Source organism: Antechinus flavipes, chromosome 3 (assembly GCF_016432865.1).
Source record: "Antechinus flavipes isolate AdamAnt ecotype Samford, QLD, Australia chromosome 3, AdamAnt_v2, whole genome shotgun sequence".
In the NCBI taxonomy this organism is placed as follows: domain Eukaryota; kingdom Metazoa; phylum Chordata; class Mammalia; order Dasyuromorphia; family Dasyuridae; genus Antechinus; species Antechinus flavipes.
This window is the reverse complement of record NC_067400.1, coordinates 517,050,245-517,074,488: the sequence shown is the minus strand read 5'-3', so window position 1 is coordinate 517,074,488 and position 24,244 is coordinate 517,050,245. Positions and strand designations below refer to the sequence as shown.

General features: G+C 40.8%; 1 protein-coding gene across 1 annotated transcript in view; it reads right to left on the bottom strand.

The window, feature by feature from the left end:
• Window positions 1-4,850: 4,850 nt before the first annotated feature.
• Window positions 4,851-24,244, bottom strand: part of GUCY2F (guanylate cyclase 2F, retinal) — a 65,592-nt gene continuing 46,198 nt past the window's right edge. Inside the window, exons 14-18 of the mRNA XM_051990709.1 lie at window positions 19,489-19,663; window positions 16,855-16,953; window positions 13,699-13,793; window positions 12,449-12,534; window positions 4,851-5,032 (exon numbers count right to left, since the gene is read on the bottom strand). Of these exons, the coding sequence (XP_051846669.1) occupies window positions 4,924-5,032; window positions 12,449-12,534; window positions 13,699-13,793; window positions 16,855-16,953; window positions 19,489-19,663 (564 nt within the window). The 3' untranslated portion in view covers window positions 4,851-4,923. The remainder of the gene's footprint in view (window positions 5,033-12,448; window positions 12,535-13,698; window positions 13,794-16,854; window positions 16,954-19,488; window positions 19,664-24,244) is intronic.

The window sequence follows — 24,244 nt, the reverse complement described above, 5'->3', positions numbered from 1 at the left end:
TCACATAGGCAGAGGAATACACAAGAGTACCAGGGATAGTTTATGTTTGAAGAAAATCATACAGAGGGGATCTCTCTTGCAAGTTTCCCAGTGCTCAAGGTTTAATGAAATCTCAAAAGCCCTTTGATGAGATTTCTAACCCCTAAGTTTTCCCTCTTCTCTCTACGCTGGCTCTTATCCTTTCCTTTTCCACATCTTTGGGAAATCAGTTCCATGTGTTTCTGGCTTGTTTGCATGGCAAGGATTAGAAGAAGGATTCAGTGAAAGCTCTTTGATGTCTGAAGCCAGCTTGGAGGGGCTCTTTTGTTGTTGTAAGTCAGAAGTTACTGTTTCCTGTGAGCCAATACAACCTAATCTCCCTCAGAAGCCCCCTTCCCTCACTTCAGTTTCTCCATATATAATCATGGACAGTCAGAATGGAAAAGGGCCCAAGAACATGGAATTTCAGGATTAGAAAAGACCATGGAATGTCAGCGTTGAATGGCATTTAGAAACCAAACAGAGTTTTGTTAGTGCCTCTTCCATGAGATCACTTCCAATCTGTCCTGTTAGCTTGTTTGTACACAGTTATTTGCAGGTAATCTCCTCCAATAGATTATCAACTTCTTGAAGACAGGGACTGTCTTTCATCTCTATTTATAATCCTGGTGCTTAGCTCTGTGCCTGACATACGGAAGTTACTTAACACAGCTTTATTGCTTGTTGGCTTGACTTGTCTAGGAGATACCTTAAAACAAAGAACAGAGCTAGAAGAGAACTTAATACATAGACTGAGAGTTGGGAGGAAAATTAAAATTATTTAATTCTATTCCTTTGCTTTAAAGAAAGGGAAATTCAATCCTTGAAGAAGCTTCTCCCTTAATTTTTCTCACTGTCACATAACTGTTTATTGCAAAAGTTGGGACAGTGTTCCAGGTCATTTGACTATAAGATCAATACTATCTCCACTATATCATGCTGCCTCTATTTTCTGATCATAGACCAGGAGACTCTGCAAGCTGAAGACCCTGACCCTGGAACTTGCTCTATGTCTTAAACATTTAAAGGCTTCAGTGAGTTCTGGGCAGAAAGGGAAGTAATCCTGACTAAAGTACACATACGTATGTGTGTGTTTGTGCTTGAACATCATGAAGGACATAAAACAGACAGAATACAGGTATAAGGTGTGGAGGGATAGGTGTCCCGTACCTGTATAACAAATCATAAAGTATTATATTCAGTCATTTTCAATCATGTCTAACTCTGCGACCCGACTCAGGTTTTTCTTGGCAAAGATATGGGAGTTCTTTGCCATTTCCTTCTCCAGCTCATTTTACAAATAAGGAAACAAGGCTCAGTGACTTGACCAAGATCACACAGCTAATAAGTGTCTAGAGCCATTTTTAAACTAGAAGAGGAGTCTTCTTGATTCCCGACCTGATGCTCTATCTGTTGTGCCTTCTAACTGCCTAACTCCAATTCAGTGAAGTATGAGCACCCTATGAGAAACTGGTCCTGCCCAGCTCATCTCTCATCTGCTTCAAGTTCCATGCTGTCTATGGCTACACATAAACATTTATAGCTCTCTGCTTAGAGACACCCCTTTTATTGGAAACTCATGTTGCCTAGGGCTGCAAATAATGTCTCTCTGCCCTTCAAATGGGGTTTGGGCTTGCTACTCCCTCACTTTGACTTAGCCTACATGAAAGCAGAGATACGTCTCCTGTTTCTCTCTAAAGGGATCAAAATCTCTTTTCAAATCTCTGATCACACCAGACATGAATTTGGATTTTCTTTGTTTATAATTGGAAATAGAACATATAGGACAATGGCAAGTGAAGATAAATGAGCACCAGGTGCTTTGGCTGAAAGGGTGCTCAGATTTTTTTTTCTTTCTACACACTCCTTCTATAATTGAATGGGAAGCACCACATGTGTATGTTAGTCAGGTTTGCTTCCATTTCTGCCCAGGTCTCACCAAAGTCTTTTAATGTTTAAGATAGGGAGCAGGTTCTTGGGCCAGGGTCCTCAGCCCCCAGTCTCCTGATCTGTGTTCAGGAAATAGTGTGATATAGTGGAAGTAGTATTGAGCTTATGGTCAATGATGTGGAACACTGTTCCAACTTTTTCACTAAGCACTGGAAAGTAATGAGCATCTCATCAGCTTCAGGTATCAGAAATAGCAAATCCTACAAGTAAAGGCTTGATTTATTTTTTGTTAAAAATCTGCACTTAATAAAGGAATGGAGAAAATGTCTGTCTTATGTATGTAGTGTTGGGAGTTTTGGGGGGAGGGAAGGGAAGGAGAAGAGTCATTTGTTAAACATTTATCTGCATAGCCTTGGGTACAGGAGCTGGGAAGGAAGAGCTTCTGGGAAGTTTGTTTACATTGATTACATGATGAAGATTTCTCACTTTCCCCCAAACTCTCCAAAGACAGCACTACTCCAGTAAGATTCAATTCACTCAATATTTATTAAGGACTTCCTTTCTATAGTTTTGTGTCTTGGTGCTGCTAGCTATGGGGAAACATAGCCTTCTGGGAGCTGACAACCTGATAGGAAGATAAACCACAGACAGGAAATAATCCAGGGCATGACTGGAGAAATGGGTTCAAGAGATGAATGAAGGTATGAAGGACAATGGTCTTACTAGCTAGGAGTCAGGGAAGTCTTCCTGGAGGAGATGGTATTTGAATTGTGTTTTAAAGGTTAGTTTAAAAAAATTAACAAGCAAAAAAGGCAGGGAGAGTTCTATGAAGAAATGGAACAGTTGAAGTAAAGTCACAGAGGTAAAGATAAAGTGGGTTGTTTGTCTAGAGTGTAGAGTATAAAGGGATAAAATAAAAATGCCTGGAAAGGGCATTGAATGCCAGGTAAAGTAGTCTGAATTCTTATTGAAAGGCAATAGGGACACACTAAAGAATTTTGAATAATATGACGTCCTATGTAAAGTAACTCTGATTTGGAAAAGAATAGGCTGGGGTGGAAGGGCGGAGTGAAAATGGTAAGGCCATTTAGGCCATTTTAGTTTTCCATGCCTGAAAAAAAGTCTAATGGATTTATCACATAGAGAAAGAAGTTTGAGGAGAATGGTTGAAGCAGAAAAACCTTTAGAAAGGAGGTAAAGGCATTGGCTGCAGATGTTTTTAAGGTGAGTAGACTATTAAACATGGAAGGATCCTCAGAATCCATTTGAGTTAGCTCCTAATTAAACAGAAGAGAAATCGAGACAATCCACTTATGCAGGTCACATAGTTAAGTAATACCAGAGCTAGGACTCTATTCTAGGACTCCTGGCTCCATTCCTGAGCCCTTCTACAACATGATGACTCTAGGTGCACCACTCTCTTCAGATGGATAAAAGTTCAGCAAGTGTAGTATGTGGTATTTGGGGAGCCTTATGTCTCTGTAGCATATGAGAATTTATCCTTCCATCTTTTCTTCCTCTCGCTTCTCCCTTCTGGTTTCTCCCTCCCTCTCTCCCTTCTTTCCTTTCTCCCTCCCTCCTTCGCTCCTTCCTTCCTTCCTTCCTTCCTCCCTCACTCCCTCCTTCCTTTCTTCCTTTTTTCCTTTCTTCCTTCCTTCCTTCCTTCTTTCCTTCTTTTCTTCCTTTCTTCCATCATTCCTCCCATCTTTCCTTCCTTTTACCTTTATTATACACTTATAACATCTCTGTGTTCTATCCTGGGAGAGCTACAAAAATTAAATAGAACATGGTAATTGACTTCAGGAAGCTTACAGTTGTGAGTAGAGGCATATTAAATTTTAAGGTAAATAATAAAATACTTGATTTTACAAAAAGAAAAGAAAGGAGACAGAGAGATAATGTCACAGGTCAGGAGACGGGTGAAATTTGATACAACAGGATGGGATCACTCCCGGAGGGTATTAAGGAAGGTTTCATAGAAAAGACAGTGCAAAGTGTCACAAACTGCACTAATTGTGTAATTGAATTGAGACTTGAAGGGTGGATAGTACTTCCGCAGATAGCATTCTAGGGAAAGGCCTTCCCAGCACAGAAAACAGTAGAAGCAAAGGCATGATAGCAGGAAAATAAGGGAGTGCTAAGTTATCTGGTTTAGCTGAGGATTAGAAGGGGAGTAAAATCAGACTGAAGTCAGATTGTGGAGAGCCTAGTCTGGCAGGCCTTTGGATGGTCCCCAGTATGCAAGGTAAGTCACATAGGGACATAACCAGAGCTGGACTTTAGGGAGATTGAAGGGAAACTCCAGAAACCTCGAGAAAGAAAGAATTGTTTTGAGACAGAGTAGGTGAAAAGTCGTTCAGTCCCTCCTACAATGGTACATAGAAGGATTCAAAAGAGAAAATTGTCTCCAGTGATGCTCCAACACTGGTACCCAATAGACCCTGAAAAAGCAGCTGAAGGATGTGATTAGAACAAGCCTCTGTGATTGCTGCATTGTAGCATCTTCATGAGCCAAGAGCTCTGTGGCAAAGGAATCTATAGAAGTCAAAGCCTGACTGCTAGTCAGTACTAGGAGCAGTGCTCTGGGACATCTGCAAACAGTTTTGGATGCTTTTTGCTTCTTAGCATCCAAAGACCCTGGTTGTGTGACTTGTGTCTCCTCTTTCTGAACCTCAGCCTCCTAATTTACAGTAGAAATAATAATAATCCTTGGGCTACCTCCTTCCCAGGTGGATATGGGAGAAGGCTTTTTGAGCCAACTCCTGTTGATGTGGGAATTGTTAATATTATAATGATAATCCCTTTGAGGACCCAGCTAATAATAATTTTTAAAAATCTACCCAATCACTACCTCAGGGCAGTGCACTTGCTAACGAGCTGTGTTTCCTATCAAGGAGGAATAAGTGGGATAGTTATTCAGGGGCAGGGGAGCTGTGGGGAAGGTGAGGTCAGGTTGCTGGAAGTGGCTCCCCAGCTTGTGCTGCATGCTGTGTCCTGTGCCTGCGGCTTCTCCTCTCAGGGGGCCGGTTCCGCCTTTTCCGAGCTCTTGGGTCTCCCGCTGCTTCGGCTGGCTTTCCTGAAGGATGACTTGATCTCCTGGTTCACCATTTCTTGCCAGGCATCCCTGGGAAAGGAGAGAAACATCAAGGGATGGGTGGATCGGCGTGAGAGGAGGAAACGACTTCGGCAAAGAGGAGCCAGTAACACTCCTTATGATGATCTAGGAGGGTCGACTTTGAGTTAGGAGTGCAATGTGTAGCTCTGGCTCTGGTTACCTGTTGTGCTCTCATTTCTCTGAATCCCAGGCTCCTCAGCCACACAATGGAGTTAATGACACTTACCTTACCTCAGGGCATTATGGAATCAGGTGAGAATGGGTATAAAAGTGCTTTTTTATGACAAATATGGAAATATGTTTAGAATTGCAGATGTTTAACATACATTGGATTGCTTGCCAACTTGGCAGAGGAAAGGAGGGTAAAGAGTGAGAAAAATTTTGAACACAAAGATTTTGCAAAGGTCAATGTTGAAAAATTATCTTTGCACGTATTTTGAAAAAAATGCCTTTAAAATAAAAAAAAATAATGTCTAAAGTGCTTTTAAAATATTATATAATATAGAAACAGCAACTATTATAAGCATAGGATAATGAGCTGAACATTGGCCCATACATCAGGAGATCTGGACTTGGCCACTAATTAACTATATAATGTTAGATAATTCAATTCCCCTTGCTGGACCTCAATTTCCCTATCTGTCAAATGACAAGAATTGAACTAAATGCTCTTTCAAGACCCTTCTGGATGCTACAATCTATGTTCTCCAGTCCTTTTCATCTCTAATATTCTATTTACTAAGGGTCCCTTCCCACTCTTTTTATTCCTTCCAGGTCTAACATTCTGTGTTCTAAGGTCCCTTCCAGATTTGACACTCTGTGTTCGGAGGCCCCCTTTCACTGGTTCCCTTCCAGTGCTGGAATTCTTTCTTTTAAGGCTCCTTCCAGCCTGATATTCCATGTTCTAACATGTTGCCTTCTAGGATTCCTGCTAGTAGGTACTCTATAACTTCAGGAGAGACGGCACCGTGCATACAGAAAGACTTCATGGGTCAACGACCCTCACACCAGACCTAACGATTGATCTGTCTTAATGGTGCATGTAATAGCAATGTCCACATATAGAAATAGGAGTCTGTTACAGAGTTCACTGGTCGGGAGGCTAACCTAAGATGCTCCCAGCCAAGCTGGAAAGCAGCCCTACGATCCTCCAAGAAGAAAGGTTCTCACGAGCTTCCTGGATCTGGGCAGAAAAGGCATCGGGAAGAGTCGGAACCTTGAACCAGGTCTTTCTAGATCTCATTCTGAGTCTCAGAGCACTCTTTCCCAAAGCCTGGTATGTAGTAAATACAAGCAAATACGTGTCAAATGAATGACTGTAATCACTGACCTTTAAATTATGAAGACATCAAAATGTCCCAAGCAAAGCTAAAGAAAGTTGGAGAGAAGCTGTTGATTGGTTCACACAAGAGACAACGCCAAAGAGATCAGTCTTTGTTGGGAGTTCAAAGCTGTCTGGCAAACCCATCAGAGCCTCCCAGCCCCCTCTCTGACAGACCTGTCCCAATCACCTTCCACCCAAGTTGCCGAATGCATTTTCCAGATGTCATCATTGGCCTCTTGGGGAGGGTTGTGTCTGGGCCCGTGGCTGGATTGATGCATCGGAGGGAGGAGGGGGGCACGGTGAGCAGGTCCCAGCAGTAGAAGAGCACTATATCTTGGGTGGGGGAGTTATGTGAGACAGTCTCATTTCCCCCTCACAAAACATGATCCTCTCTGTAGTGCACTCACCCCAAGAGCCCCCCTGCTGACTCCCAAGGCACTGGAATGAACTCTGTTTCCTACCTCCCATCTCTCCTATTGGATTTGTGACTTTTTTGACCTGTTACTTGACCCAGAAAGGTCTCTCATTTACTCTTTCTGATCACAACTTGTATCACATACTCTTTTCAAAAGTGGGTCACCCCCTTGGACCTTGTGGATTCCCTTTAGTCAGCAGTTTATATTAGGGTCTGTTAACTTCAAAAATGGCTCCTTTTCTGTAACAATGCCAGCATAAATATAATAGCTAACTTCTCTCTAGCACTATAAGGAACTTTACAAACACTATCTCATTTTATGTTTAGAGCAACACTGAAAGGGAGGTGCTAATATTATCCTCATTTTACAGATGAGGAAACTGAGGCAGACCGAGTTTAAGTGACTTATACAGTTACTATCTGGATTTGAATTTAGGTTCATGTGACTCCAGATCCAGTGTTCTGTCCACCTCCCCACCCAGTTGTCTCCTCTAAGATGTGCTGAGGTGAGAGACTGGAAGATCCTGAAACCAAGTACTTAAAAAAGTGTCCTTTAGCTGGTTGAAACGTCAGTAATTTTCCTATGTGATCTGGTAATAACTGAGTGGGGGTGGGGTAGGAAATGGCAAATCTCTCCAGTATCTGCCCAGTGGGGCCATGCTGAAATGACTGAACGACAGTTAGAAAAGAGTAGGAAAGCTAAAATGATAGGTCATTGTTGTCTCCTCCTTAGCCCCTCTGACACGGACTTTCTCTAACCTTCAGAGTTAGGTCTAAAGCTCTCTGCTTGTCTTCCAAATCTAGGAGTGAAAAACCAAAGTTATTAAGTATCTAAGATTATTAACTAATAATTATTATTATCTAAGATCAATAGTAACTAAAGAGAGGATTACTGATTAAACTGCCTCTGCAGCTACACCATTGTGTATATTTTTTACAGATGGTACTACTGAGGCAATCTGTGGCAAGCCTCTTCCTTTCTCAGAAACTCAGTTTCTTCATCTGTGACATGGGGATAATCATGTTTGTACTAACTACCTCACAGAAGTTTTGTAAAGTAAAGAGCATTATAAATTCTACAGCTCTACAGAGATGGGAGCTGATACTTATTTTGGGCTGTATTTTATATCATTACTCCATCATTGCCTGCTGCCCATATGGGAACGGGCTTGATTGGGAAGGAAGTAGACCAATAGAAGGAAAGGAGGACCAATAGCAGCAGGAATCCCTAGAGGGCTGAGCCCATCTCTACAGCTGCCTCATGCGCCACAATAAGAATGGAAGAGGAATCAACTCAAAAAACAGACCTGAGACTCCAGCCTCTACAAGTCTCTTTCCCACAAACCTTTTAATGCTTACTGGGCAATGTGTCAAATTAACTTCCCAAAGCACTCTGTTACCCAAATAATGAACAATCAGTTCTCACTACCACCCTCTTACTCATACTCCAGTGCCTTTTAGATTTAGGACTAGAAGGGACTTAAGCAATCAATAGCTCTGTTGGCCATGGAAGTGCCCGTAATCCCTGCCTCCAGTTAGGTTGAGGATGGTGGATCTCTTGAGCTCGGGGTTCTGAGCTTCAGTGGTTTATGCTGAAAGGGCGTCTGCACTAAATTTGTCATCAATATGATGGGCGGGATGGGGGGAAAAGCACTAGTGTATCTAAGGGAGGAAATGAAGCAGGTCAAACTTCTCTGGTGATTAGAGTGGAACTGGGCCCATGAGTAGTTCCTGCTTTTTCAGTCTGCACCTGATAGTCTTTAAACAAAAAATAGAGACCAAGTTGTTCAATCCCCTCATTTGACACATGGTGAAGTCAGAGAGTGCAAAGGACTGGCTTCAAATTACCCATCTGGTTAGTGATAGAGACAGGAACAGGATACCTAGGAAGCCTCGCCAAAGAAAGGAAAAATTTCTTCAATCTCCTCCACTTGGATACCAGATATCAGAAATGACTGCTATTAAAACCACTTTTTGGGATTATGATTTTGATCTCTTCTGTGCTGAAGAATAACATACTATAGGATTGGGTGTATATTGGGGAATAAATATTTTCTTCTCAAATTTACAAAAGCTAATAGCCATAATAATGCTAACTCTATATTAATTTGCTTGCCTTCTCAAGAAGAGAGGAGAGGAAAGCTAGAAGGTGAAAATCTGGAATTCAAAATTTAAAAATAAAAGTTTAAAATTTTTGTTTACATGTAATTGAGAAAAATAAAAATAATTTTATTTTTAAATAATTATGTATCAAGATTGGGTAAGTGCTTTACTTAGGTTATCTTACTTGATAACAACTTTATGAGGAAGGTGTTATCTGCATTTTACAGATGAAGAAACTAGATTTAAAAGACTTTCTCAGAGTTATCAAGCTAGAAATCATCTGAGGCAGCATTTGAACTCAAATCCAGCCTTATATCCATTGTGCCATAATACCTGGCTACCTGGCGGTATGAGCCAGACTTTAGTCACCACATGCACAGCAGTCAATTAACAGGGATTGAGACCCCCATGTGTCCAGGCTGGCACTGTAGGGATGCTGAAGAGAAGCCCCTGAGCTTAGAGAACTCTTGTTGGTGGGGTGCCTGTGTGTGAACCAGTGTTTGTATGTAATCATGAGTGAAAATGTACAGGTGTGCAGGGGAACCTGTGAGTATGAATTTTGTTAAGTATAAACATGAATGAGTAAGACTCTTTTAGAGGTGAGGGTCTGGGTGTGAGCCTGTGTAAATGAAATCACTTGTCAAAGTGTGTGCAGATGTGAATAAGTGTCTAACAGATGTCCCTGAGTGTGAATGAATGTGCGGAAATGAATGTGTGAGTGTGAATGCTTATACAAGTATGTGGAATAATAATTTTGTTGTTGTTGAATCATTTGCGTCATGTCCAGCTCTTCATGACCCCATTTGGGGTTTTCTTGGCAGAGATACTACAATGCTTTGCCATTGCCTTCTCCAGCTCATTTTGCAGATGAGGAAACTGAGGTAAGCAAGATTAAATGAGTTGCCCAGGGTCATCTTGATCATCCCAACAATCCTGGGATTACTGGGATTATTATCCTCACTTTAAATGCTTATTGTTTAATTTTACAGGTGAGGAAGCTGAGGCACAAAAGGCTAATTTTTATCTGGCCAAGGTCACAGAGCTAGCATCTGAAACATGGTGGAAATCAGATATTTCTGATATCAGGTCCAGTCCCTCCCAGGCAAGTTCAGGAACTCAGTTTCTTACTCTGTAAAAATGTGGAAGCTAGACCACATAGCCTCCAAGGTCTCTTTTGGGAATAAATCTATGATCTATGCTAGAGACTTTGCTAGTTTCAGATTCTTCCCAGAGATAACATTCTGCAATTCCAGGAGTAATTTTCTCAAAGAACACAAGTAGGAATAAGTTGCACCTGGAGACAAAATAGCACAGCAAAGGGTTGGGGAACCAGCCCCATATTCCCAACCATTGGAAGATAGCCTTCAAGCATCCAGGCCAGTGGGGCACGTTGCCCAGACTGCTCCATCAGCAGGAAGTGCTCCCCCCCACTACATTCCCCCACCCAAGGCTCTAAGCCTTGGCACCCCTCATCAGCATCCATGGGGCGGAAGTACAGACTGATGTAAGTTTCCTCTGCCCAGAGAAAACAATTGGACCCTTTCAGAGAAGGTCCAGCCCTGTCTGGGGTCAGGGGAGTGGGGAACAAGGTCTTCCGCCCTCCTGTCATTAATCTGTCCATTTGATTTCCCCATCCCTACACCCTTCTGGTTAAGCCCTGGTGATGAATGGGAGGCCCTGGGAGTGCAACTCAGCAGGAAAACAGCTAGACCCAGACCAGAATTTTCAGTAGTTTATATCATTCCTGCCTTTTTTTTCACTCTCTATACTTTCTGCCTTTTTTCTCCCCTCTCCAAACCTCAGTTCCAGTGAGGAAACCCCCTTTACCAATGCAGATAGGCACATGCTCTGCAACTTAAATCCTTAGAGAAGAGCTTAAGTGATTTGTCCAGGATCATGGTATATGTTGGTATCAGGACAGGAACTTCCTTCTAGATCACTTTTCTATCCACTGCTCTACCTCTCAGTGACACACTAGCATGGTACAGTCAACGATGTGGCTACAGATGGTTAGTTTAAAGTAACCCCCTGTGGTAAGGGTTCTTAAACTGGGGTCCATGGATTTCAGGGAGTCTGTGAGCTTGAATGGAAAAAATGGCATCTTTATTTAACTTTAACTGAAATTTTTAGTTCAGTGGATAGAGCACTGTGCCTAGAGTCAGGAAGAGTTGACTTCAAATCCAGCTTCAGACACATATTAGCTGTGTGACCCTAGACAAGTCACTGAACTCACTTTCCTCAGTTTTCTCATCTGTAAAATGAAATGGAGAAAGACATAGAAAACCATTTCTTTGCCAAAAAATAACAAAACAAAACAATCCAAGTGAGGCCACAGAGAACTGAGCATAACTGAAAAATGACTAAGCAACAACAACGACTGAAATTTAGCGTTATTCTGAAAAGTACAATCTCCTTAGGTTTTACCACATTACCAAAAGGGTCCACGATGTGAAAATGATAAAAGAAACTCAGGCTTGTAGATTTAGTAGAAATATGCTTCCCATTAGTAGGACTGACCCAGGAGTTAGGATACATCACATAAAGCCACCTATACTTTCCTACCCAATCCCCACCTTCAATAATACCCTACCTTTATCCAAAAACATGAGGGCTATTTGGTTTGGGGGGTCATTCTGGGACCCAGATCAACTCAGTCTGGGTCCTAAAGTCAGGCTTCATACAGGGCTAGAGTCAGGGTTTAGAATAGGGTGGAATATAACATTTATTCCTTCTGCTACCCATGTAGAAATCAAATCTTCCCCTCTCCCCTTTTCCCTATTCCCTTCCCTATGCCTTATTCAGGATGCCCAATACTGGCCTTTACCAAATTCACCCATATCTGGCTTTAGAGCTAGATAGAGGAAGAGGAGGTTCTCTTGAGACTAAGACAAGCAGTCCTCTCCTGCTTTCCTCTGTACTCCAAAGTTTTGTCTTTTAGTTCCCCACTGCTTCTCCACTTAAACTATGACTGAACCTTTTAGGGAAGTACTTGGGGTAACTGGCTCTGGAAATTTCTCCAAGTCCATCTCCTCTCCAAATCTCATTCATCTTTCAAGGTCTCCCTCCTTCAGGAAGGCTTCCTTCACCACCATAACCCTCCTCTGAAGCTCCATGAGATTTTTAAATGACTTTTATCTATTACCTATAGTGGATTACTCCTACAGGTTTGTGAGGTCCCTGAGATTAAGGTTTATAGCTTCAATTAACATTCAAAAAACATTTATTAAACAAGTTTCTACTGCATGGACCTCTATGAGCAATGCTGGGGGGAGATGCTCTTGTGGAGTTTATAGTCTAATAATGAATGAGACTAAACATGTAACTATACTATGTGGAAAATGCACCCAACAGGTGCCAATTAGATGCCATGGGGAGTCCAAGTGGGAGGGGTTCTTAATAACTGGAAGGAGAAGATAGGATTCTGGCAGCTTTCCTGGAGAAGATGGGCAAAAATTCAGTAGATGAAGAGGTCAATAAAGGACATTTTAGGGATAAGGGGCAGAGCCATGTTTTCCTGCCCACAGACATCCAAGCCTTGGAGGAACCCACCATCCTCTCCCCTTGCTAAATCCCTTGTGCTCACCCTGGTTTGATATCCATGGGTTTAGGGAGTTCTTTTGGGAAGCCTGTTTTCCCCACTAGCCAATAGGTTTCTTCTATACCTTTGCCCTGGAAAAAAATGAAAAAATCTTAATGTTAATGTAAAATCAAAACAAATAAACATTTCTTTTATAACCTATTATAACTTGAGATTTATTTGAGAATTTAGAATCATAGAATTTAGATTTTTAGAATCATAGACTTAGACACCCCCCCAACCCTTTCTGGCCAACTTATTCCACTTTTGTAAAAATTTTATTAGAGGGGCCCATATGCATATCAAGTCGCTGAAAACTTCATCCACCAACTATTAAAGAAAGTAGAGACTTCTCAGTACTTGGCCCTTTTGTAATAAATAAAATCACGTTAGTGTCAATAAATCTGTGAGCTCTTCCAGCAGATCTTGACCTCTAGGAATACTATTGTGTCAGTTGCATTGAATCCTAAGGCAATACAGGTCTCTACAAGGAAATCCCTGACCATAAAAGATCAGTCTCATCTTTCACACATGAAAAATCAAGTGGATGAAGAATGTATATTTTGCTTGCAAAGATTGGAATTGAGGGCTGCCAGTTTGTGTGGGTATGCCTATGACAGAGCATAGAGAAATTTCACAGTGAGGGAAATGATGTGTGAAAGAAAAGAAGGATCTTAGCTTTAAATTATATGTTATTACATACTCTGTTATAATATATATGGCTAGGTGGTTAATTGGATAGAGTGCTGCGTCTGGAGTCAGAAAGATTCTTCTCCTTAAGTTCAATTCCACCTCAGAGACTTATTATTAGCTGTGTGTTCCTGTGTCATGTAATCCTGGTTGCCTCAGTTTCCTCATCTGTAAAATGAGCTGGAGAAGGAAGTGGTGAACCACTCCAGGATCTTTGCCAAGAAAACCTCAAATAGGATTATGAAGAATGAGACACGACTGAAATGACTGAACTGATATATAAATGCATGTAACATATGATTTCATACACATGGCTTTGCCAAATGTTGGCCTTCTGTAATGTGAAGTTAGGAGGGAGATAGTTTGGAACTCAAATTTTAAATAAAAATTTATTTTTTATTATTTATTTATTTATTATTTAAATAAAATTTTTAAATGCCATAAATCAGATAATTATTTCTAATCAGATCCCAATTTCCAAAGTCACACTAAAAATTTGACAATTGGCCTGGCTATCATGAGCCACTACATCTGGCTTCAGCACCCCCTGCAAGAACTTTCCTTACCTTCAATTCAGTCTGACCTCTGACTTCAATTTTGTAGCCTTCGTTCAGGCTGGCCAGGGTCTGGACAGTACTTCCGCTGACATGGATCCTGTAAGCTGGCAGAGGAGGAGAATCAGGACATGGGTGAGCTTTACTTACACAACAGGTTCATCCATATTGACAAAATCATGGCAGTGGAGAGAGCCTTGAACTTGAGATCAGAGGACCTTGTTTCACTTTCCCGTATGATCTTGGGTAAATCACTACTTTATGGGGCAGAAGTTTTGATATTACAGGACCTAGATTCCGATCAGAGCTATTCAATTTATTATAATCTTGGGCAAATGCCTTTACCTCTCTCTAATCTTCAATTTCCTCCACACTAAGGGAATGGAACTAGATAATCCATAAAGATCCTTCTAAGTTTAAAGCTATGACCCAAGCTCCAAAAAAATGGGGGAAATAATCATTTTGTTTCCTACCTCACAGGGTTTGGGGCAAGGATCAAATTAAACTGTGTATACATAACTCATACATTAAGGTATTATTGTTCTATTAGTTTTCAGAAGCATCCCGATGCTGATGATGACTTCTTTGGGGCCCTCATGGCTACATCTCCTCTGCCACAGCTACCTTTGGTTCTTCTGGGGAAAGATAGAAACTGGACTTGGAGTGGCTATGTCACAATTTCTTCCTAGGAAGTTCATTTAAGATCATTAAAACAATATTAGAACCAATGGTTCTAGTAGGATGCTGGCAGTCAGTAGTCAGACACCATAGTGCACTAAGGTAGTGGGAGAAGAGGCAAGTCCAGATAGCAATAGTGATATTGCTTAGGGATAGAAGGAATTTTAATGTTCAGCTAATTAAATGTCTTCCTTTTACAGAGAAGGAGACAAGCCCAAGCAAGAGGAAATCAACTTTCCCAAAGTCACACAAGCCAATCTATAGCAGAGCCAGGTTTTGAATTTCATTTTTCTGCTTTTAAATCCTTGTTTGCTCTTATCACAGCCCCTAAGGAGAGATATGGTTACCTAAGGCAGAGCCCTGAGAAGCCCAATTCATAGGTCAACTGACAGATTGAAACCAGCTGAGTGTCTGCTGAGTGACAGTAGACTACCATGCGTACTATTGCATAGACAAACATGATTGTCCCCTTTGGGAGCACCTTGGAAAACTTTGTCAGAGCAGTTAAGTTCGGTTAACACCTCTTTAAGCATCTTTGCATTTTGCTCTCAGGAAGCTAAAGTCCTTCACACCCCTTCAATTGCTTTGGCTAAGCCAGCAGAGTGACTAGGATGATGACAACCAGAGCAACCCTCCAGACGGTAATAATGTTAGGAAAAAGAATATCTTACCATATTGGCTGGAATATAGACCTCCCTAGAATGGAGGGATGTATACTTAGGTATACATGAATAGATGAGTAGATGGATGATGGATGATGGATGGATGGATGGATGGATAGATGAATAGATGGAGGTCAACCATATTCTTAAAATAAGTTATACTTTCAAGAAAAAATGTATATAGATAGATGATGGAGAAGAGTAGTTATTATAGGAATAGGACATGCTCTTGTTTTAGACAAAAATTATATTAGAAGCTCTGTTTACATCAAGAACTAGTCATCCCAGGCTACCTTCCTTTATTTTTAACAGGGTTGCTAGATTGGTGATAAAACAGGAGAATGCTATGGAAGTAATTTACAGGAATGTCCAACACATGGCTTGCTAAGTGACCTCAACCAGATTAAAATATAATTGGGAAATATTTAACCAAATAAGTAAAAACATAATAGGATGTAGATAGTAATAAAAGATGAATTTCTAAGTCATTATGTCCAAGTTTGGTGGTCTTCATTTCTACTTGAGTTTGACACCACTGGGCTAGATAAATGATATTATAATTGAGTAGTTTGGGAGCTGGTTTAAAGTCATTGATGGCTATAAAATAATGATAGATAGCATTTTATATAGTGCTCTAAAATTTCAAAACCCTTTAACAATATTATCTAATTTTATCTTCACAACCAGGCTGGAAGATTGTTGCTATTATTATGCCCACTTTATGAGTTAGAAAACTGAGGCAGTGAAGGGATTTACTCAGAGTTACACAGCGAGTGTCTGAGATTAGCTCTGAACTAAAGTCTCCTTAATTCCAGTTCTAGATGTCCACCTGCTGTGCCACCTGGATGCCCAGAACAGCATAACAGGGACCTGTGCATAGTCCAACATCTTTCTCTCTGACTCAGATAAAGGCATAGATGGTGTGCTTATCACATTGGCAGAAGACACAGAATCCACTGGATGACAGAAAGGATCCCCAAAGATCTTGATAGGTCAGAACAATGAGCTAAACCTAATAATGTAAAATTTAATAGAAAGAAATTTAAAGTCTTGCATGTGGGCTCCAAGAAATCAGCTTCATGAGTCCAAGACGAGACAAGAATGCCTACATAGCTGCAAACCTGAAAATTAATCAGTCCTCTTGATGCTGAAAAAGTCCCATAATGAGAATGTGGAGACATGGGCAGTTGGGTCTTGGAATTACGAAGATTCTTCCTGAATTCAAATCTATACTTACTAGATGTATGACTGTGAGCATGTCATTTCACCCTATTTGCCCCAATTTCCTCATTTATAAAATGAGCTAGACAAGGAAATGGCAAACCATCCCAGTATTTCTGTCAAGAAAACTGAGAGGAGTCACAAAAAAATCACACATGATTGGAACAATTCAACAACACACATGCTGCCACCAGGGGTAGCTTTGTTACAATCTTAAAAAACTGCTAGGCTTGTATATGTTCAGTTAAAAGAAAAAATGAATTTATTTTGGCCTTCTGTAAGAATAAAGAATGATTTTCATGATAATTTTCTCCACAGAATCCTTCCTTTTGTGCTTTCTTGTAGTGTGGCTGCCATTCTGGGCTCTCGAGGGGTTTGCTAATGGTTCTAAGATCAAGAAAACTTCACATATTGGCTTGACAATGGATTGTCTACCTATTGAGGCTCTTGCTGGCTCAGTATGGTTGCTCAGGTTGTTTGGAAATAAAGAAAATTTAAAAACAAAATTTACAAAGTCACAGAGGGCTGTCAGTGGAGGGAGGAGATATGTACATAAAATCATGGGGTCTTGAAGTAGTGACATCTCATCATGCAATCCCCTACTCACGTAGTCCTGTGGACTCCATCCTGGATGCAGTGTTTACCGTGTCTCCAAAAAGGCAGTAGCGAGGCATAGTGAGACCCACAACACCTGCCACACAGGGCCCTGAAACCCCAAATCCCACCCCAGTGATCACAGGAATTAGAAGCAGAAAGGACCTCACAGATCTTAGATCTTAGATTAGCCAAAGACTCATCTCAGACCACAAATTTCTTGATATTTTTCCAACTGATTAGATCTGACTTAATTTGTGTGGATGGTGTTTTGTAGTTGTGTTGATATAGTTCCTGACTTTCCCTTAGTAGATAGATTCCCAAATATTTTATACCATCAATAGTTATTTTGAATGGAATTTCTTTTTGTATCTTTTGCTCCTGGACTTTGTTAGAAATATATAAAAATGCTGATGATTTATGTAGATTTATTTTGTATCCTCCAACTCTGCTAGAGTTGTGAATTATTTCTAGTAGTTTTTTAGTTAGTTCTCTAGGGTTCTCTAAGAATATCATCATATCATCTGCAAAGAGTGATAATTTGGTTTCCTCATTACCTACTCTAATTCCTTTAATCTCTTTTTCTTTTCTTATTGCCAAATCTAACATTTCTAATATAATATTGATTAATAATGGTGACAGAGTGCAGCCTTATTTCACTCCTGATCTTATTGAAATGGTTCTAGTTTGTCCCCATTATATATGATATTTGCTGATAGTTTTAAATAGATGCTACTGATCATTTTAAAGAAAAGTTCATTTATTCCTATACTCTACAGTGTTTTTAAAAACAATGGATTTGTATTTTAACAAATGCTATTTCTGAATCTATTGAGATAATCATATGATTTCTTTTAGTTTGATTATTGATTTAGTTGATTATGCTAATTAAGACCACAAATTTCCAAGTAGGGATTGGAACCCAGGTCCTCTAACTCCAAATTTAGTGATTATTTATCTCTGCCCTCCATAGAGAGACAGCCAGGTGGTACAATGAATAGAGTACTGGATCTGTAGTCAGGAAAACCTGAGTTCAAATTCACATGCTTATTGGCTATGGGACCTGGATAAATCATTCTGTATACTTCAGTTTTCTTAACTGTAAGATGGGGATAATAACAGCACTTGCCTCACAGGGATGTGGTGAGAATCACATGAGATAGTAGTTTTAAAAATTCTTTTGTACTAAGTCTAAGTAGTAGATAAGTCACATAGTAGGTGCTATATCAATCTTTATTCCCTTCTTCCTGGTCTCAGGATCTGGGGGAATGCAAAGATGAGGCTGGGGTCTCCCTCCTGTTCAGCTGATACATGGAGCAGAGGGTAGATAATAGAAACTATTATTGGCATTTGGGAGGCTAAAAAAAGACCAGCTGGTATGCTGACCAGCCCCAGACTTCCAAATCTGATCTCTTTATCAGATGCTTAACACTGGGTTACTTCCTACCTTCCCCCTTTTCCAGTCCTTTGCCCTTCTTCCAATTTTACCACTTGGGAAACACTTGGAACAGTGTTGGTGATAGCTTCCCTTCTGAAGCACAATTGAAAGAGGATTAGATTTGAAATTAGGAAAATTAGGCTGAAATTTCAGATTTAATATCTACTAAGTATGAACTATATATATATGATACTGGGTAAGTCACTTAATTTTTTTTTGGAGGGGAAACTTCTATATTCTTATCTATAAATTATAAAATGTTTGAGAGAAAGCCTCAAGATAGTGGGAAGAACATTGAAAATAGATCCCTGAAAGCTGGGTTAGAATCCAGACTCTGGCCCTTCCTGGCTGTGTGGTCTTGGACTATGTTATTTTTCTGAATCTTATTTTAAAATAAATTAAGTAAAATAGCTATACTTATATGGTGTTTTTAGTTTTTTAAAGTGCTTTACAGACATTATCTCATTTGTTTCTTGCAACAGTCCTGGAAAATAGGTGCAACTTTTATCCTCACTTTATAGTTAAGAAAACTGAGGCAGAATTTTAGTAGCTTATCTAGAGACACATAGCTAAAAAGTGTCTAAGGAAGGTTTTGAACTCCAGAACTCCTGGGAATCACTTCAGCAACTTGTTCCCTCATCTGTCAAAGAGGAATAGCCAATGTGGAAATATGTTTAGAAGAATTACGCATTTTTAATTTATATTAGGTTACTTTTTGTCAGGGGAAGGGAGGGAGAAAACTATGCAGCACAAGGTGTTGCAAGAGTAAATGTTGAAAACTATCTTTACATGTATTTTGAAAAATAAAAAGCTATTATTTTAAAAGCTCTTTATACAAATTACTTTAAACAAAAGTATAAGTGCTTTTATACATCTTTATACAAAGTACTTCACAGGTAATTTGGAACATTGGATAGAACTCTATGCTGGATCAGGAAGATCTCAGACACTAACTGTGTGACCCAACTTCGGTCTGTTTCCTCATGTATAATATGGAGATAATAACAGCGCTTACCTGGCAAGATTGTTGGAGGATAATGTGTATAAAGTGCTTAGTATAGTATTTGGCACACAGTAGGCACTTAATAAGCATTTGCTTCCTTCCTTCCTTCTTAATCTCCCCCCGCCGAAGGCACCGCTCCCCCATCCACAGCCCCTACGACCGGACTCTCCCGCAGCCATAAGTTGGAACCTCCGGGACCCACTTACCCGAATGCAGGCCAGCCCGAATACGGACCGGCACCTCAGGCACGTGCCTCATGCGGAAGTCCCCCACAGAACTGAGGATGTCCAGGGCCAGATTGGCGATTTCAGCCGCATGCCGGGTGCCATTCCGCCGAGGCAGCCCCGAGGCCACCATGTAGGCGTCGCCAATGGTCTCCACCTGCACAAGTCAGGGCACCTCCCCTAAGAGACTGTGGTTGGGAAGCAGCCTTCCTCTCCCTCCTTTAGGCTGCTCCTTCTTGACCCAAGAGCTTAAGGCCCCCAGAAGCTTCCCTGGAGAGCTCTACTGGCTTTTCCCGTCCAACCCCGACCCAACCCACCTCCATGGATGGGGACTAGCCCCCTGTCTCACTTCCTTTTGCTTCCTCCCTTCATCTCTTTCACTGAAGCACTGACTCCTCATTACCGGGCCCACGTGCATTTCTTCTGATGGTGTTCAGCCTTTGTTTTCAAGGAGGACCCAAGACAACATGGGGTGATGTCCTGACTGGGTACTTTGGATTTAAGGGAGCCTCACTGCCTCTTCCTGAGTCACTGGATCCCAGTGGCAGGACAAAAGGCAGCATGACCAAGGACGGCCCAGGATGCAGCTTTGGCAACTTTAATGTGTGACCAAGCTCTAAGCTCTTCACACTACCTGCTTTAGCTGCCTTCATAGTCCTTGGAACAAATTGTTCTCATTCATCCAATCCCATGAGGGAAGGCTTTGGGGAGGAGGAGGCTTGGGGAAGACTCCCCTAACTCCCTGAGTTAGGCCAGTCATTACCCTTCACCTGGTTTATTCCATCTGCTGACATGGTTTTACTGGGCAGTGGCCATCCCACCCTACAGCTTTCTGGAGCCACAAGTAGAAGCTGGATCATGGCGGACACCAAAGGGGATGGCAGTCCTCGCACCAGAAGTGCTCATCTTCCTGAGCACCCCATGCACTTTCATCTGTGCAGCACGTAGTGTAGCAAGGTAGTACTAGGAATGCTCAAACTATTTCCAAGAACAGAATACTTGAAAGAAGAAGCTGCCAGAGTCAAGATACTAATTGTTTGGCCATTGTTATTGTGGTTCAGTTGTTCAGTCATGTCCAACTCTCCAAGACCCCATTTAGGGTTTCTTGGCAAAGGTACCAGAATAGTTTGCTGTTTCCTTCTCCAGCTCATTTTACAGATGAGGAAACTGAGGCAAGCAGTTAAGTGACTTAGCCAGTGTCACACAGCCAGTAAGTGACTGAGGTTGAATTTGAATTCAGGCCTTCCTGACTCCAGGCTCAGAATTCTATGTACTATGCTACTTAGCTTCCCCAATATTATCTTTAATCTCTCTAAGTATCAGTTTCTGCATCTGTAAAATAAGAAAGGTCCCTTCCAGCTCCAAAAATCCAATGAATTTTTTTTAAATTCCAGAACCTGTGATTTCATTGATGGAGGGAATTCCTGGGAAAGTGATAAAAGTGACCCATGCAAAATGGTATCCTTCTCCCCTTGGGCAGATAGGAGGCACCATAGTGCATAGAGCAGGGGGCTGTGGTCCAGAAAACTCATCTTCCTGAGTTCAAATCCAGCTTCAGGCACTTACTAGCTATCTGTCCTCCATAAGTCACTTAACCCTGCTTACCTCAGTTTCCTCATTCGTAAAATGATCTGGGAAAAAAAATTGGCAAACCACTCCAGTATCTTTCCTAAGAAAACCCCAAATAGGGTCACAAAGAATCAGACAAGACTGAAACGGCTGAACAACCTCTTCTACAACTAGTAGTTTTAGAGAAGCAGTTTGGTAGGTGGCTCAGGAGGAGCTCTGGGTCTGAAATCAGGAAGACCTGAGTTCAAATATGACCTCAGGCCCTTACTAGCTTTGTGACCCTACAAGTCACTTAACCCTGTCTCGTTCTTTCACCTGTAAAATGAGAATCACAATAGCATCCACCTCCCAGAATTTCATGATGATGAAATGAAATAATAATTGCAAAATACTTAATACAGTGCCTGGAATATAGTGAGTGCTACACAAATCTTAGTTATTATTGTTGTTACCTGATTTCAAATCAAAACACTAACTGCATTACCCTGCACAAGTCATGTAATCTTATCTGTAAAGTGGAGATATTAACAGTGTTGAGGATTAAATAAGATAAGGATTATAAGGTGCTTACTTAATAAGGTGCTTAATTAATATTTGTTTCCTTCATTATCCTTCCTTTCTAGAGAATTCCCTAAAGGCATTGAAAGGTTAAGTGACTTGCCGAGATTTTTATGGTCAGTGTGAATTTTAATTTAAGTTTTCTTGTATACAAGGCCAGCTCTCTCTCCATAATATCTGCTTCTCTATTGAATCATAGAATCTTAAAAATTAAAGAACATTAGTTCTTTATCACTCACAGTCACAGACAATCAGTCACAGAAAGTCAGAACAAGACATTTGGAGACCCGTGCTTGTTTCTCCTGCCTTCCTTTACATGGATGGGGGACTCGAGTGCAGACTATTACATATACTGTCATACTAAGTTGACTGATTGCTTATTTTTTGCTGACCCTCTTCCCTCCTCTTTTTTATTCTATGTGACAAGAAAAAGGTGAAGAGGGAATTATATATTTGGAAATTAAGGAGACATAAAAATAAAAATTACTAATAATTTTTTTAAAGTCATAGAATCTAGGAGTTTAAAAACCTCAGATTCTTAGAATTGCAGAAACACAGGATTCAAGAATGTTAGGCAGGGGCCATGGAGGTCATTTGGTGGAACTTCACTCTGTGCAAAAATTCCCATTATAGCATCAATCCAACCTCAGCTCGAGCGTTTCCAGTGAAGCTGAAAGCTCACCGCCTCCCAAGGTAGCCGATTCTGTTGTTGGACAGCTGTGATAGAAAATTCTTTCTTCTATTAAATTGAAATCTGTCTCTATGGGATTTCTACTTTTTGCACATGATTCTGCCCTCCTAGGCCAAGCAGAACAATTTTAATCTCTCTCCTCTGTGATGACAGCTGTCATTTCTACCCACTTTCAACCCTACCTCTCCTTTGCACCCCCCCCAAAAACCCAACTTCCTACAGTACAGGCACTTCTCTGGATATATTCCAATTTGTCAATGTCCCGAGCAGTTGGCGATTGCCAGAACGGGCTTGCCCAGCTGTCTTTGTTGTGCTATCTCTGCTTTCCATTAGCATCCCTTGAGGTGTCTCAAAAGCGCTGGGTATTGTGATTCTTAGCTGGTGTCTCCCAAGACTCCTCACTGTTAACTTTCACCTTCGGCTACTTTGAAGTCAGGCTTGACTCACTCCTTTCACTAAATGACTTGAGAAACAAGAATGCACAAGACTGCTGCCCAAGAGCTGTGACTCTCTCCATTCTCACTGCTGAAAGAGTGACTCAAACGCTTTGGTTTAATGATTCTGAGTCAGAAATACGCAGTGCTGACATTCATAAAGCTGTGTCACCTTGGGCAGGTTACTTTTGGGGTCTACATGAGACAAAAGCCAGTCTCTCCCCTCATAGAGCTTACAATCTAATGGGGGAGACAGCATACAAATAAATACATACAAAGCAAACTATATAAAGAATATATATGAAATAATTAAGAGAGGGAAGGCACTAAAATTAACAGTGGCTGGGACAGGCTTCTTTCTTTTTTTTTCTTCCAATTCTGAGAATCTAATCCAAAATTGTGGTGAGAATCACTTAAGAGAGTGACATAAAGTCCATTGGAACCAAAGGGTGTTCTAGTCAAAGAACATATATATATAGCATCAAAAGATATGGATTATAATTTTAGCATTGCCACTAACCAGCCACATGATCTGATTTGATTTCTTCTTCTACAAAAAGGAAATAATCACAAGTATTATCTAGTTTCCAGAACTGTTTTGAGGAGTGTTTGTAATGCACATGTACTGTCTACTTCTCAGATCTGTTTTGAGAAATGCCATAAAAATAGAAGTTTGTAATTGTGGTTATGCTTTATAATAACAAAGATTATTATAAATAGTAATAATTAAGAAAGAGAGACAAAGGAGAAAAAGAATGGATTATAAAACTAAAGAAAATTGATTATACTGCTCACTGGCTAATTCAGTTCTGGGTGATTAGAACCTTCATTTTATCCTGGTAATGAATATGCTGTGTGGCTCTGGCCAAGGTGTCAAGTCTCTCTGTGCTCATCACACTTCATTTTGGGTCACAAATAACTCACATTTAATAGAGTTAATTGTCCTAACTATTCCATTAGAACTACTGTGAGGATTAACACATGAAAATGGTTTCCAGCCTGCTTTACAAACAGTACCAGATAAACAGTAACTAGATCCTGATGGAGAGAAAGTCCACCCCTGAGGCATGAGCTGTGAAGGAAGGTTTCTAATAATGCTGGAAGGAATGGGCCTCTGGACATCTGGAAAATGGTGTGCATTTTTTGGCAGAAAGCTACAGAGTGATTGGAGAGAGATCAGAGAAAGGCAGCAGGAGGGATGATTCAGGAAAAGGGGAGATCTCTGTGTAAGGAAAGATTAACCCAAAAGGAATGAAATCACCCCAGCCTAGTTGGGGTGGGGGCAGCAGTGACTCAGTACTGCATCCAAGTCTGGTTGGGGAAGTTGAGGAATGATGATGCACGATCCTAGTAAGATCTTTTTCCTTCTAGGGGCCTCATTATTATCAGCTGTAAAAAGGGAGAGGGAAGTCTGAACTTTGTAAATTCCACATCTCTTCTAACATTCTTTACTCTGTCTTCTAAAGCCTGTTTTTACTCTAACATA